The sequence below is a fragment of the Pseudonaja textilis genome, chromosome 1 (genome assembly GCF_049901715.1).
Source record: "Pseudonaja textilis isolate UNSWEBS1 chromosome 1, rPseTex1.2, whole genome shotgun sequence".
NCBI lineage: Eukaryota > Metazoa > Chordata > Lepidosauria > Squamata > Elapidae > Pseudonaja > Pseudonaja textilis.
The window spans coordinates 291,195,828-291,211,848 of record NC_141990.1 but is presented as its reverse complement, the minus strand read 5'-3'; the positions used below and the strand labels follow the sequence as shown (position 1 = coordinate 291,211,848).

At 35.2% G+C, this 16,021-nt stretch overlaps 1 protein-coding gene across 1 annotated transcript in view; it reads left to right on the top strand.

Annotated features, from left to right (window-relative positions):
- FOXN3 (forkhead box N3) overlaps positions 1–15,244 on the top strand; it is a 107,409-nt gene extending 92,165 nt beyond the window's left edge. The window contains exon 4 of the mRNA XM_087922085.1: positions 15,115–15,244. Within this exon, the coding sequence (XP_087778211.1) occupies positions 15,115–15,229 (115 nt within the window). The 3' untranslated portion in view covers positions 15,230–15,244. The remainder of the gene's footprint in view (positions 1–15,114) is intronic.
- Positions 15,245–16,021: the final 777 nt, after the last annotated feature.

The window sequence follows — 16,021 nt, the reverse complement described above, 5'->3', positions numbered from 1 at the left end:
CAGAACAGCTAGACACAAGGACAGTTTTTCCTTGAAAGCCATCACTCTGCTAAACAATTCCCTCAACACTGTTCAACTATTTACAAAGTCTGCACTACTATTACTGTTAATCTTTTCATTGATCCTTATCAGCCATCTCTTCCCACTTGTGACTCTTTGACTGTAACTTTGTCACTTGCATCCTTATGATTTATATTGACTGTTTCATAGTATGATTTGATTGTTTATTGTACCCTTTGACTATCATTAATTGTTGTACCTTATTATTCTTGACGAATGTATCTTTTCTCTTATGTATACTGAAAGCATTTGCACCAAGACAAATTCCTTGTGTGTCCAATCTCACTTGGCCAATAAAGAATTCTATTCTATTTATCAATCTTTCATATCTTTATAGGAATACTAGCTAACTTCTCTGTAACAAACTGTTTCAAATTTTGTGGAATTCCTCAAATAACCTGCCATGATTTTTCTATGAGGTGTTGGTGTACAGTTTGACTTAACTATCTCAGACAAGTACCAATGTTATACTTAGTGAGTTATGGCTTCTGCCTTAATGAATTCCAGTTTTACTTAACACGCTTAGATGCTGTAGTTAAGTGAGCCATCATGTAACTATGACTTGTTACTTTCTCCACTGGCTTCACAGTTGACTCTACTTGTAGTAAGTTGGCTGCTCAAGTTCACATAGCCAGAAGACTGCCACAGGATGTGAAGTGCCCAAATTTTGATCATGTCATTATGGGAACGCTGCAAGGTTGTAAGTGTGAGAACCAGTTGTAAAGTTACTTTTTCAGTGCCATCATAACTTCAAACCATAGCAAAACAGGGCAATTGTTAAACAATCATAACTTCAAATAGTAGCTAAACAGGGCAATTGTTAAAGATGGCCGGGGGGCTGAAGGCTAAAACATATGAAAAATGTTTGCAGGAATTGAGTATGTCTAGTCCAATGAAAAGAAGAACTAGGGGTGACATAATAGCAGTGTTCCAATATTTGAGAAGTTGCCACAAAGAAGAGGAGGGTCAATTTATTTTCCAAAGAATTGGAAGGCAAGAAGCAATGGCTGGAAACAGAACAAAGAGAGAAGCAATCTAGAACTAAAGAGAAATTTCCTGACAATAAAAACAATCAACCAGTGGAATGGCTTGCCTTCAGAAGTTGTGGGTGCTCCAACATCAAAGGCTTTTAAGTAGAGACTGGACAACTATTTGTCTAAAATGATATAGGGTCTCCTGCTTCAGCGGGAGGTTGGACTAGAAGACCTCCTATATCCCTCTTGATCCCTCTGTTATTCTGTTAAACAAGGTCTACCTGCATTTCTTCGTGGCAAGTTCATGAATGCCGACTTTAGCTAAGAAAAGAAAAACCTGTAGGTATTTTGATGTTGTTTTTGAATTCTTTGTGAATGCTTGGACGATGTAATGCTGTGCTTTTATAGTGAGTTTATTATTACTGCCATTCTTGAAAAGACATACTATGGTCCCAAGTTGTCCTCATTTCAGACAATTTATTTGTTGATTTTCTACTTACTGCAATCAAGAAACACTTGGTCACTTAGAATATAAAATACACTTGATGTTAGACTGGATTGGTGGAGCTTCAAAACTTTATAGTTTTCTAACCTTTTCCAAACTAAAGAGCATTAATTATTATGTTTTACTGAGATTTTCAAGAATTTCTTTTGAATATAGTATGATATAGATCTAGAATGTGTGTGGTAGAGGAAACAAAATTTGTGAGATTGATACAAAGTAAGTGGTGGCCCAATTCAAACAGCCATTTTTACAGCTAGTTCTACAGTACTTCCGATAACTTACAAGTTTAATTGAACTGATTGAAGGAACAGAGCAATTAATATTTTTTCACACTGCAATATAACATGCTGGATAGCTTTATGAAATAAATGAAACAACTGATTTTGATATTTTTTGTTCACTCATGTGCTTTACACATAGTTTTAATCAATTTAAATTTTATAACTTTTATATTTAATCATATTTATATTTTTATCCTACTGGACACGAGTTTTAGTAGTATAGACATAAAATTGCATCAGACTCAACAAAAGTTACTTGAAACACATCCTCAAAGTTACAATTGCCACCATCATTATTGCCCTGTGGGTCGCATGATCACATTATCCGGTGATTGGCAACCAGCTCACATTTATGATCAACTGTGCATTGGGTGACTCAAAATTTTTTTATGGTTGACCCATTTTTTTTAATGAATGACTTCCAGAAACCAGAACACTGGAAACATAAATTGAGCAAAAAACATAAATTGCGGTTCACATGATTTTGGGATATTGCAAACCACCATAAATGCAGGCTGGTTACTGAGCACTCAAAATGTGATCACATGACTTTGGGGGGTGCTGGCCATCAGATCTTTGAGTCTGGTTCATAAGTACTTTTAAGGGTTTTGTCATTATTTTGAATGATTGCTAAGCAACCAGTCATAAGTTGAAGAGAACCTGTATACTTATTCACTTACATGTTGCACACTTTCAGCAAAACCAGCTAGGTCCAGGCACCTTGTTTGAAGGATTGTAAAAAAAAAAACACGGGCTGGCTGATACGAATTTATAATCTTATATTTTTTGTTTTTCATTATCATTAAGCAAACTAATGTTATGTGTTTGTTGACCATTGCCCTTGGACACTTATTCAAAGAATTGAATGGAAAATTTATATATAGATTGGGTGTCTGCATACTGACTGTCCTTCACCACAAATTGTGAAATAAATTCTCTGTGAAACTCTATGAAAACCGCAATAGCACTTGGATTTATGTACCATCCCATAGTGCTTTATATCACTCTCTGAATGGTTTACAGAGTCAGCATATTGCCCCCAACAATCTGGGTCCCCATTTTACCAACCTCGTAAGGGTGGAAGGGTGAGTTAACCTTGAGCCCCATCAGGATCAAACTCCAGGCTGTGGGCAGAGTTAACCTGCAATACTGCATTCTAATCACTGGGCCACCAAGATTAGAGACTAGAATAAATTGGATGAAGTCTAGTAATAGAATCCCAGCATTGTTTCATTAAAAATGCAGGAATTAAATCTCTAAAATATATGTAATTCCCAGCATAAACAAAATATAGGCACATAGTCAATCAGGGATTAGGGGAATTGTAATCCAAAGCATCTGCAGGCCTGCAGGTTGCCTGTTTTTGCACTAGGGCAAAATTTTCAACCTTTTAAATCTCATTGCCACAAATCCTGTAGGTGAGACTTCTGGGTCTCAAAACCAAAATCCCATGACATCACAGGTTACTGGAGCTTGAGAGGAAAAATGGAAGCAGTCTACCCCAGTGATGTCGTGGAGGTGCAGTTCTGGCTGATGCGGTTTGCGTGTAGACCACGGGTATCAAACACAGGCCGTCCAGGTAGCATCGCATGATCCATTGAGACTTTTTTCCCCTTTGCTAAACCGGGCGTGGGGGGGTGGCCAGCGTGGTGACACATCTGGCCCATGGGCCGGGAGTTTGACAACCCTGATGTAGACCTTTTTTAGTATACAGTGTACCATAGTACAGCCATTGAAAACCACTGCACTAGGGCAACTATAGTGTAATTTTTTCCAGATCCTGGCTAAGAATAGTAAGGTCATTAATTTTATTGAAAAACACTGTTATTACCAACACTATGTCACCATGGCAGAATAAAAAAGGACATGTTACATAATGACAGATGTTACTCCATTCTGTTGGTAAGCAATTCATTACAGTTAAATGTGTGCAGCTCAGGGTAACATGTCTTTCATGGAGAGGTAGATAAAGTTATAGCCCAAAGACATTGAACTCCATACCAAAGATTTCAGGGTTTCCTCAATGAATAGCAACTGTTAAAAGGGAAATAGCCTTTTCAATAGATTTTAAACTCTCTTTCAAAGAAGCACTTATAACTTCTTCAAACAGGGTATTTTATCCTACACTTAGCCAGATTTTGTGATCTATTTTGATTCTCACATTCCTTGTTGATTGTGTCAATTTAGCAATTTAGGGTTTTGTGTTAACCAAATTAAGATCTCCATTTAGCCATGAAGCTCACTGAATGTACCAGTTGCATTTTTGTAACCTAATCTCTTTCTGAGGTGGTTACGAGAATAGAAATGGAGAGGGATGACTTTTGAAAGACACATTCTGCTATAAGCATAGTAAAAAGTTAAAAGCCAAAGAATATATGCAAATTTCTAAAGTTTCTTTTTTACTGTCTACTTCTTTAATCTTGCCAAGTAGAACATCACTTCTTTATTCTCCTTGTTCTCACCAATGAGACCATGTCTACTTTGTCCCAACCCCACACATCTACCTCTACATTTAATTTAGACCCAAAACTATTTGATAAATGTAATTACTGTTTTGTCTTTGGAAAGCAGCACAGGTTAAAAAGCAAATATTTGACCCATTAATAAAATTGAGTTGTGCATAGCAGCAAATAAGTCCTTTTCCATTGTCCTCTATGCTGAAAATACGAATAGCCAAAACAGTCTTCCCTTAATTGACAGTGAAACATGTCTCTGTAAAACCTTGATGCTCAATCAATTAAAAAAATACTTTCTGCTGATTATTAAATTACACCCACAGGGAAGCAAGGTGTTACAGATCCTGCTCTTCTCTAGGCGTTCAACAACACTGAAAAGGAAAATAATATAAATGGCAAAGCAAAGTAGTCCTGGCACCAATTAGTCTTGAGATAGTTTAAAGTGGATTGGAATTTGAAGGCCAAAAAAGAGTAGGGAGTAGAGCAGAAGGTCATGAAAAGTGGCTATGAATCTTATAAAGAGCCTTTCTTTTGTTAAGAATAATTCAACAGTTTTGTTCAAGCTAATGAGCCATTTCGGTTTGGAAAGCTTGTGTGTGTGATCATTGTCCTGTGAATTTGAAGGTGCAGCTGATCTTTATATAAACGCTAAATGTACTTCTACAAAACAGTCTTGATGATACAGTTTGGGTAGCCCTATGATAACCTCCATATTTGTCTGTGTGCCTGTGTGTGCCTGTGTGTGTGTGTCAGCTCTTCTGCATGACAATTTCTCTCATAGAGTTGCTTGCTAGATGTCATGGTCTTTTAAAGCAGTATTCAGGGATGAAAAACGGAAGGTACAATCTAGGAATGAAAATCTTTGTCTCAGAGATCTAATCCTAAATACAAGACTTGCCCATCTGGTCTGTGATACTTTTAGTGAGGAATCCCTGCCCAAGGCCCATCCTCCATTGCTCTATACGTTGTCCCTTTATTTGAGACTATAGCATGTATAAAGCAGAGGAGTGCTGACAGAATTAGGTCATTTTGTCTCTGCCTTTCCCAATGCAGGCAAACAGTGGGACAGAGATAAAACTAAGCTGGAGTTCATCTAGTCAGCATACCTGAAGGACTACAAGAAGGATTGGGTCTCTTCATCCTGTCACGTCTTTCCCTCTTCTCTTAGAATAGTGGAGCATGAGTAAAAATAACATTTAAGAGCTTTTATACATGTTCCTGCTTCATTCAGTACACATCACTGAGAGAAGATACCCATCAGACATTACTCTTTTCTCAGTGCTTGACAATATAAGGAGCAATGGGAGGCATCTGAGAAGGAAAGAATGACATTATGGAATAGTGCTTAACTTGTCACATAATACCTTCAAGCCCTACTGTTTGACAACATCTGATCCATCAGGTCAAGTAGCAGAATCAGACCAGTACTCTCAGCCAAACCTGGTTGTCCCTCCCTACCATCGTTAAAAATTTCTGGAGGTCATCCACTAAAGAAGGTAGACTTATCATAAATATCTGAAGGGGACAGATCTTTTCTATGTGTGACTTCTTTTCAATCTGGAATATTGAAAAAATTGGTCAAGGTCCCAGAAGGCTCCATGCATAGTAAATTATATAGATAGAGGTTTATAGAAATTTTGCTTTACACCTCATGTATAGAGTTAGGTTAAAAATATGATACCTTTCTATATGACCTATGCATATTCCATGTCTGACTTTTGCAAAAATATTAATTTTGCAGATAGCCTGACTTCTTTCTGATTTCATATGTGACTTTGTTAACATTTAGAGTAAAGTTTTCAAAACAATTAGCTTTAATAAATGAGGGAGCAAAAACCAATTATCTCTTCAGAATGTGAAAGGAGAATTTATGTTCATCTTATCAGGAGAGTAGACTTTTTCCTGAAATAGAAACATGCTGGAAATTGGGATGAGGAATTTAAAAAAGAGTATTTTCAGAGAAGTTAAAACATGGAAAATGAAAGTTACATCCTCTGTGAATTACTTATAGTCACGTAATTAAATTAATTTAGAATTGGAGAGTTTGTGAATATAATAAAAAAAGAAACTTTCCTGAGGATATAGCTCAATCTGAGTTTTAATGTGCTTTGTCCTTTAGACATAATTATTATATAATTATAATTATGTAATTATATGTAAATAATTCAGATTTCAAACAGTATTTATAAATCAGTACAGTTTCTTAAATTGCCTTTGAAGTTTTTAATATAATTAGTTCTCATTGAAAATTTATCTTAGACAGTTGTCTGATTATTGAAGACATTGATACTTTATAAAGACTATTTTTCTTATTAAAATTGTGCAGTGGCTTTGTATTATAAACATTCAGTTGGCTTGCAATGGTAAAAATTTTATTACTAAATGAAATAAAATCAGAACAATGTAAATAATTGTTTATGATTATCCTAGTGTCATGCACAATAAGACTGGAGCAAATATGCAACCCTGCTGTTCTCTTGTTCTTTGATCTGGCTGATACAATACCTTCGCATCTTGCTTTTACAATGATAGCAAAGGAAAAATTTGGAAATAAAAAAAATCAGTAAAAAATAAATTGAGGGTAATGGAAACTAGTACTGGTAAAGGAAAGTAATATGTGTCATAGATGTGGAAGAAATTTTTGGTAGCTTACTTAGGCAAAGCCTTATGCATAATAGTAGTTGAGGGAAGAAAGGAGAACTAGATTAGTCAAGATGCTTACATGATATGCAGTATGACCCCTTTTTCTTTTTGGTATTTTACTAGTTATCTGAAGAATTTCAAGGAACAGAGAGAAAGTTGACCTCTTCTGCATTCATTATGGAAAGATTATTGCTGCTTAATGAATTACTGCACTACCTTTGTAATTAGCGTCATTTGTCTTGGAAAACAACACAGTGCTTGCCTTGAATTTAGTAAGGAAAGAGACTTTCAACATTCTCAGAAGGCTGACAGCAGTACTGAATGTTAGAAAATAAGTAAGTCTAAATCTCGTTGTAGGTGAAGACTGGTCATTTTTCCCTTCTAGTGAGATACATGTTATATTTTATTGCAGACACTTGCTTAAGAATTCTGGATTCTAGAACCTGGGAGGCAAAGAATGATTTTAAAAATTGCTAGTATAGAAAATAGTCTTTTTTTTTATTTCCATCTGTATATCAGAACTGGTCTCTCCATGTGTAGCATTCATTTTCATTTTAGCACAGAATTTATACATGTAGTCCTCAATTTACAACCATTCGTTTAGTGACTTATGACCATTTTTCACACTTATGTCTGCTACAGCATCATGTGATCAAAATTTGGGCACTTGGCAACTGGCATGAATTTATGATAGTTGCACTATCCCAAGCTCTTGTGATCCCCATTTGTAACTTTCCCAGCTGGCTTCTGACAAGCAAAGTCAACAGAGAAACCCAGATTGCTTAATGACCATATAATTCACTAAACAACTGGAGTGATTCACTTAACAACTGTGGCAAAAAAAGTCATAAAATAGGGCAAAACTCACATAACAACTGCCTTGCTTAGGAATAGAAATGTTGTACTCACTTGTGGTTATAAGTTGAGGACTACCTGTAAAGCAGATTTACAACAGATCAGTAGATCTACACTAAATATGAGTATGAAACCTCTGATTTTGGATAGAAACTGGTGCTTATTTATATATTTAGACAGTGTATGTGCTGAATTTATCAGTTGTAATTTTTCTAAAAATAGATGGATAAAATTCATAATAAATTAAATAATAATGGTCTATAAACTTCTGCTTAAGCAAAAAATATTTTCAATGAACAGTGTTAAATATACAGCTTAAGTGATTCCAATAAGTGTATGCATTCAGATTTCCTGTTCTTATTTTCAATTTCATTTTCTGCATATTTCATATTCAGTAGGTCTTTCATTCACCTGATAATGGAAGATGTCAATTGGCTACAATAATATCATGTGAAATTATACATGTGGTTTCAAAAGTAAGGCATATATGGTAATTTTCTAACCTGTAAAGCAAAAAGGAATAAAATAGTTGTACTCACATCTTACAGCTTTTAATCCCTAGGTAAAAAAGCTTTTCAACTGGTAAGAGGTTTGTTTTACTAAAAAAGCTTTTCAACTGGCAAGAGGTTTGCTTTACTAACATAGTAGAAACTGTAAATTTATTAAATAACTCGAGAAACATTAAAATTAAACAGGGACTTCAATTGATATATTCCACATACAAGTACTCCTCAACTTACGACCATAGCTGGAATTGGAGTCTTGGTCATTGAGTAAAGCAATAATTAAATGAGATTTAATGTGACTGTTTCACTCAATGACTGTAATCCTGGCACTCCCTTTTTTGGTTGTTAAATGATCTTGCAGGTTGTTAAACAGAGAGAATCTCAAGTAAGGAATGCAGAGTGTCTCGGTAAAGGAAGCTCAGCATAGGGTGTGCTGCAGCCCACCAGCACAGACAAAATGTCCAATTTGCAATTGCTTTCTTGCTGCTGTCAGGATTTTTAGCAGGATTTTCAGCCCTTAGAACAGAAGGTAAGAGATGAGAAGGAGTCCTCTCGGCACTAGTAGTGGTTTGTGACCTTTCCTACTGGCTTAGGAAGCACTCCACAGGGAGGATTACAAAGAGTGATCACATGATCTCAGGGGCCTTGGCAACCCATAAGTGTAAATGGGTTGCCAAGCACTTAGGTTGCAATCACATGACCATGGGGATGCTGCAATGGCTGTAACATCAGGCAACAGTCATAACTTCAGAAGGTGCTAAATGAATGATACCAAACCAAGAGCTACCTGTACGTAAAAATATTGCTGCAAAAATATTGACAGTATTTGAAGAGAAATAATATTCACTTCTGTGAAAAGTGCACAAGATTGTTTACATAACTCGGCAATTTTTCCATTAAATAAATAAATGGTACATTCTTCTCATCTCTCTTCAGTTGGTATATCTGATGTCTGATAGTGTTTATATAGAATTGCTGCTTGATTCCCAGATAGTAAGCTGAAGTAGGATTGTGATAACACATAAGCCAGCCCCCATCAATTTAGAAAAGTTTGCTACTGCATCCCTTGCTGAAAAGGAATGATTTGGTCATTCATGCCTTAGACAGGAGTGTCAAACTCGCGGCCTGCTGCCTGCATGCATCATGTGCTGCCCCCCCCCCCATGCCTGGTTTAGTGTACGAGGGGAAGTACTGATAAGTCACATGACACCGCCATCATGACACAAGTTTGACACCTCTGCCTTAGGACATTCAGATTAGCATTTTAATCTAATACCTTTTGAAAGGTATTTTGAAATTATAGCCTTTTTTTTTTTTAAATAGTTGGTTGGCCTGATGTCTTCCAGATATATTGGATATTTACATAGCTAACAAATAACTTCTATCCAGTAATGCATGCAATGTATTTTGTTTCTGAAATTATGTGTGACCCCCCAAATATTTTGGGGTATGACTTACAGAACATAATTTGTAGTGTTTTGCCAATGGGGGAAATCGTTACAATGCGTGAAAAGTAATCATATCAACTATATTAACTTACTAATTACAAGTACATTATATTAAATAACATTTATTTACCTATGTCTTTGCTTTACTTGAAGTTAATTTGGAGCATATGGCCTTTGACCTCACCATTCAAACCCATAAGGATAGCCATTTGGATTTAAATACAAGTGATTCAAAATGGCAGTTTCCATTTGTGTATTCATCTGACTTTGCTATCTGTTTTAAGAACATTGTTTCAACTGAAGTGCCAATACCAGGCTCTGAAATGTGCTGATATCATCACCAATCAAAGACAAGAATTATACTATTCATTGTTGATGATGACGATGATGATGATTTTGAGCCTGGAGGGTTTGATGGGAATGGATCCAGTCTTTGCCTGCTGCCACTCTTATTTTATATGCCAGGAAATTATATTGCCAAAAGATCTCAGGTTTTTTTTTTTTGAAAAGTGAATTGCAGTGTGAAAAAAGAATGATGCTAATTAAAGCTTAAAGCCCTCCATCCCCTAAATTTCTTCTAGAGCAGGGGTCGGCAACCTTTTGGACCTCAGGTACCACCAAACTCATAATTTTAAATCCCTTGGACCACTAATATGAATTTTGACTGACAGTGGCTTGCTGACATTGTGGGAAAGTTGGTCCTATATTCCAGAGGTGTAGTAGTCACAGGACTGGCCCTTTGATCATCCTGGAGCTCTGCGGAAAAAGCAGAAGCAGCAACGACCCTGGGGGGGGGGAAAAAAAAAAGATGCAGGAAAATTCCCCACCCCATTTTCCTACGGATAGATCGTTCTTTATTTGGGATTGCAGGATACCATCTCCAACTCCATTCTATGGGAGAAAGAGAGAGATAGATAGATACTTTTTGCTTCATGTAAGGAAAGCAGCAGAAGCAACAGAAGTTTACAGCCAAAAGCAGAGGAAGAAAGAAGCAGCCCGGTGGCCAGGCCAGGCATGTGGGGTGAGTGGGGCAAGTCCCCCCCTCTGCCCTTTTCCCCCTCTCCTCACTACCTCATGTTGTTCACAATGTAAGTGACGCAAGCCTTGTGTTCCCACAGGCCATGTGGCGGTGCAGCCTTATGTTCTCACGCAGCCTGGATTAATTGCTTTGGGGGTGACATTTCTCTGCGGACCACCAAAATTTTCGCACTGACCACCAGTGGTCCCCGGCCCACCAGTTGGCAACCACTGTTCTAGAGGAAAAAAAGAACCCTATCAGGGATAGTACACTTTCCACTCCCAGTTTTTCAAGTAAGATGCAATTCAGACCTCAAAACCTAGCTGACTATTTGGATGTGAGATATTGGTCTGCAAATAGTGCTATCTTGTTCTATTTAAAATGCAACCATGGTTAGATTGTCTTAACTGCCCAGTTTTCTAAAAACATACATAAATCCTACTTTTCAGCCTTTGGAGGATATTTGGGTTTCTATTTTTTATGAATAGCCATCTGATAGACAGCAGAGTTGTGGTATTTCTCCCCCACCCCCAATGCTCTTCTGGAGGAAGAAAAAATATGAATCAGTTGCACTTGCCATACATTACCATCACCATGGTTTTTACATACCATTCCTGTAACACGATGCAAAGTATGTGTCTGTGGAATATAAACAGACTACACTCTTGTTTGTCCAGGGAGCAGTTGGAAAGCTAGAAAAAAATGAACATTATTTACAATGAAATCTTTAAACTCTGCTCCGGGATGTTTTATATATGGAAGCTATTTTTTAAAATAATAAAGGTTAATTTAATATCGTTAGGTCGTGGTTGTGAAATATGTACGTGTAGAATGGTGTCATATATCAAAAATGGTTAGTTAAAAAGCTTAGTATTTTTTAAAAACGAGTTACTAAGAAAATCTGACTAAACAGTTGCATGATCTAGTGTAATATATATGAAGTAAAGAAAGCCTGAAACTCATATGCTTCCTCTGCATCACTTTGGAGAATGTCCAAAGTTAGCCTTTAGTGATAAGCTGCCCAAAGTTTGAATTAAGATGAGCAGCCATAGAAATATTTAAAATTAAATAAATAAATTTTACTTTCATTTTAGTTAACTATTTTCTTTCATGTTCCTAACACAAAATCTTGTGGTTGTGGTTCAGTTTCAAGTTTCAGTTTCAGTTTCAAGTTGTAATCAATCCACGATTGCAGCATATTGGTTAAGCTGTTGAACTGGGACTAAGATTCAAGCTCAAGATCTACCTCAGCCATAGCTCATTGGGTGACTCTGGGCCAGTTATAAGAACATAAACAGTGCTGTTCTGGGTCAGACCTTTGGCCTATCACATACAGCAGCCTGTACTCACAGTGCCACTTAAATGCACAAGGAAGCCCACCAGTCTCTCACAAAGTGACCTTCAGAGGCAGTCACAGTGCCATCAAGGCCAATAGCTATTGATCTCATGACTTCCATGGATAGGTCTACCCTTTTTTGAAGCTAGCCAAGGTGGTAGCCAGCATCACTGTATTAGATTACCAAGAAATTGTTAATTACACAGGTTTTTTTTTGCAATTTATTAAATTAGTAATAACACATTGTAATCTAAATTCACTTAAGCCTTTTAAATGCTTTTGACATCAAGCATGTCCTTTAATCTATCCCACTGAAAATATAGATTTTGTTTTTTCTCTAAATGTTGTGTACAGTAAAATATTAAAATACAATTTTAATTAGTCCAGTTATTTTTCTGTTTCTTCTGTGCCTTGAATTGTAAATAATATGGTAGCTGTTGCTAGGTAACATCTAATTGTGATATTAACTGCCAACAGTTGTCAGAAGGTATAGTAAATTCTTTGATCTTCTTAATAAAAATTACTAAAGTGATTTCCATACATAGATACTCCATTTTAATTTTAATATTATAATGTTGTGATATAGTTTGGCTTACTATTAGACTTTTTTTAAAAAAAAATCTAAATTACTATTAGACTGTTTTTTTAATTTTAAAAGTGCTTTCTCTTGGCTTAAATATTAGCAACTTTTATTACATTGTGAGAACTATATTTTGGTGCTCATAATGATTAATCATATATAAATATCTATAAAATGCTGGAATAATAGCATTTATCAAATATAGCTATGTAGTTTCTGATTGCTACCTGCTAACTTGATTATGAACAATCAATTCCACCCATGTTTGAGTGGTTTTCACATGGTAACTGTTCTTCCCAGAAATCATAACAACCATATAAATACACAGGAAGGACTTTTACATACAAATTGTGGGTTTGTAAATGGCAGTTTTTCTTTCTAACTTTTCTGTCACTCGATGTCATTTGAGATCTTCCAATTTCTATGATAGATTTTCAAGGAATAAACTAGGGAAACAAAGGATAGTAAAAAACACTCTAAAGTGTTTTTTTACTCTTTGAATCTTTGGCAAAAAAAGCTGTTGGGTAGTGTGACAGCAGTATCCTAAACCTTTCATTGACAAATCAAGTAGAGGCTAACATTTACTTCCGGTTTCTGACAAAAAATGCTCATAATGTCAATGACTTAACAACTGGGCTGAATTACTGTCATACGTTGATAACTCTCCTGTATAAGGAACATTGGTGGGAAGGAATCTGTAGAGTTAAGCAATATCTATTTTGTATATATTTTAGTGAATGTAATGTTTGGAAAGTAGTACATGAGAATGCAGTGGGCCTACATGTTAACATTAAGTATATTTTAAAATGATCTGTGCTGAATTTTACTTGTATACATATTTGAATTCAGATGTTGTCTTCTCAAAGCTTGTAATTTGAAGAAAATTTAAAAATGTTAAAAACAAAAGTTCAGATAATTTAATAAGTGTTACTTATGGGATAAATATTTGTGGAACAAGAAGGAGGAGGCTTGGCATGTTTTTTGCTTTGCACTTTAAATATAAATATTTGAACATTGTTGTCTTGTCTGTGATTTCATTATATATTTGGGGTACTTTTCTTTATAAGATCTGATACATATCTTCCTGACAGAGCTGAAAAATCACAGCTAATCGGGATTAATAATACCAGGCCAATCTTGCATAGATCATTCTTAGGAAATACTGCTTTATCCTGTACTAGTACTAATGATCATTACAATAAGTGAAGGTCAGACTGCATCATCAATCTAAAGTTGGCAACTGGTAAAAAATCAGTTTTTCCACAAGACAGTGATGATTGTATCATAGCTTCTGTTACTTTACTTACAGTCAATTCATTCTTATTTGTTTAAAGCTTAAATATCTTCAAATCAGTCAAGCTCTGAAAATAGCTGATCATAATTTCATGTATTTATTAAAACATACATATTTCATGGTTTGATTTTGTACATATAGTCTTTTGAAAATCTTGAAACTGAGTTGCAAAACTTTGGTGTAAGTGGTTGTTTCCGGGCTACTGCATTTTTGCAAATACAGCAGCATTGTGTGATAAAATAACTGTACATAGATGGGACCTCTAATACAGTTTAAAAGCCTATTATTTTTCCCTGAGTGTTCTTTGTGCTCATTCCAAATCAGATTGTGAGCAAATTGTTGCCTTAATTTGATTTGGAGGCCCTGATGCAGATTTTACTGTAAGCAACTTCCTTAGTTATACCTGATTTACCACTTATGCAATTTTACTTATTTTTTATTGTGGCTTTACATTTTTCAGACCAGGAATGTTCCAAAATCCAAATTTATGGTAAAATATATATATTTCTTTCCCCAAATGTCCTTATTCTAGTTTCTGATGTCACATATCAATCAAGGGCACTTCCTGTTCTGCTACCCATAAGTCTTTATATGATGTATCTGATCTGACAATACATACAGAAATTATTTATTAATTATTTATAGTTTACTCAGACTGGACACTTGCATTTAGCAGTGTATTAATATTGTACATGTTTTTACATTTCATGAAGGTTAGAATAGCTTATCTTTTTTTTTAAGGGTAGAAGTTGTTCTAGACTAAAATAAAATAGTATCTAGTTCAGGGCCAGATCAACAGCTTATATAATTCTGTTTAAAATTGTCTCAAAGCATATGAGAATGTAAAAATTGTGTTTTAAAATTAAATTTAACGCATGCTTTACTGTTAATGGTTTTTAAAGAAATAATACATAGGTTAAACATTTTGTTTCCAGTTTCCCTTTCTTAAATGTGTATAGGTAGACAATAGGTACTTTTTTTTCTTTTTGCAAACTGAACATGATTAATACATATTTAATTCTGTTCAAAAGATAATTGTTATTTTCTTAAAACTGATGTCCCAATTTACAAAAATGTATAAAAAGTATGATTAGACAATTTTCAAATCACCAAATATAAATGTTTTTCTTTACACCATTTCTTCTTTTTAAACTTTAGCACATCTAGTCCACCCATTTGGCCAGGAAGCACCTTTATCAAGAGAAATGGAGCTCTTCTGCAAGGTAGGCCAAAGAGTCTCTGTTACGATAATTGCCATAACTTTCAGGAGTAAAGCTTATTATAGTGCTTTTATCCTTTTTCAGTATCTACATTCATATGTAGTATACTCATGAGCTCGATTTGTTTCACCATGTAATACTTTAATATTCTATGAATGCATCTCTTTTCCTCCATCCATGTTTCACACAGCATGATACCTTTCAACTTGTGTTGATGAATAATATAGTATTGCTTCTACTTGTATCAGTGGAAAAATACTTCTAGCCATAGTTGTGTGACAGCTGTATCTCAGTGGTTGATATGCAAGACACAGTCACCTTTTCTATTACAGTATAATTATGAGTATTTTTCTCCAGTTCAGTACTGTAGGCAAGAATTGTTGTTCAGTAGTGAAGGAATGCTTGCAAGGCATGGATTGTTCTCTTTATATTTGTTGGTTTTCATTTTTCCATTTGAATGATATTGACTAGTTATTATGGAACTGAACTTAGAAATTACATTGGATAGAATATGAAAGAGTTTTATTTTTTTTATTGTTGCATGCCAGTTTTGAATCTTTGAGGGTTATGTGATCGAAATAATCTTATTTGAATTTAATTGTCAGTAATGGAAGTTGATATTCTGTGTAATTTGACCGCTTTATTTAAAAGGAAATCTATCTTTTGATGACTCTTGGGGAGGTAGTAAGTATCCACAATCTCTCATCCAGTTGCTTCTGCTTCATTCATGTTCAGAACATATAGAGTAAGACAAATTTTCTACAGCCTTGAATATATTTTTAATTTCTGCTTTAATCATGTTGGTTAAAAATGTCAAGGTGTCATTTTTAGAGGTTTGTATCTTT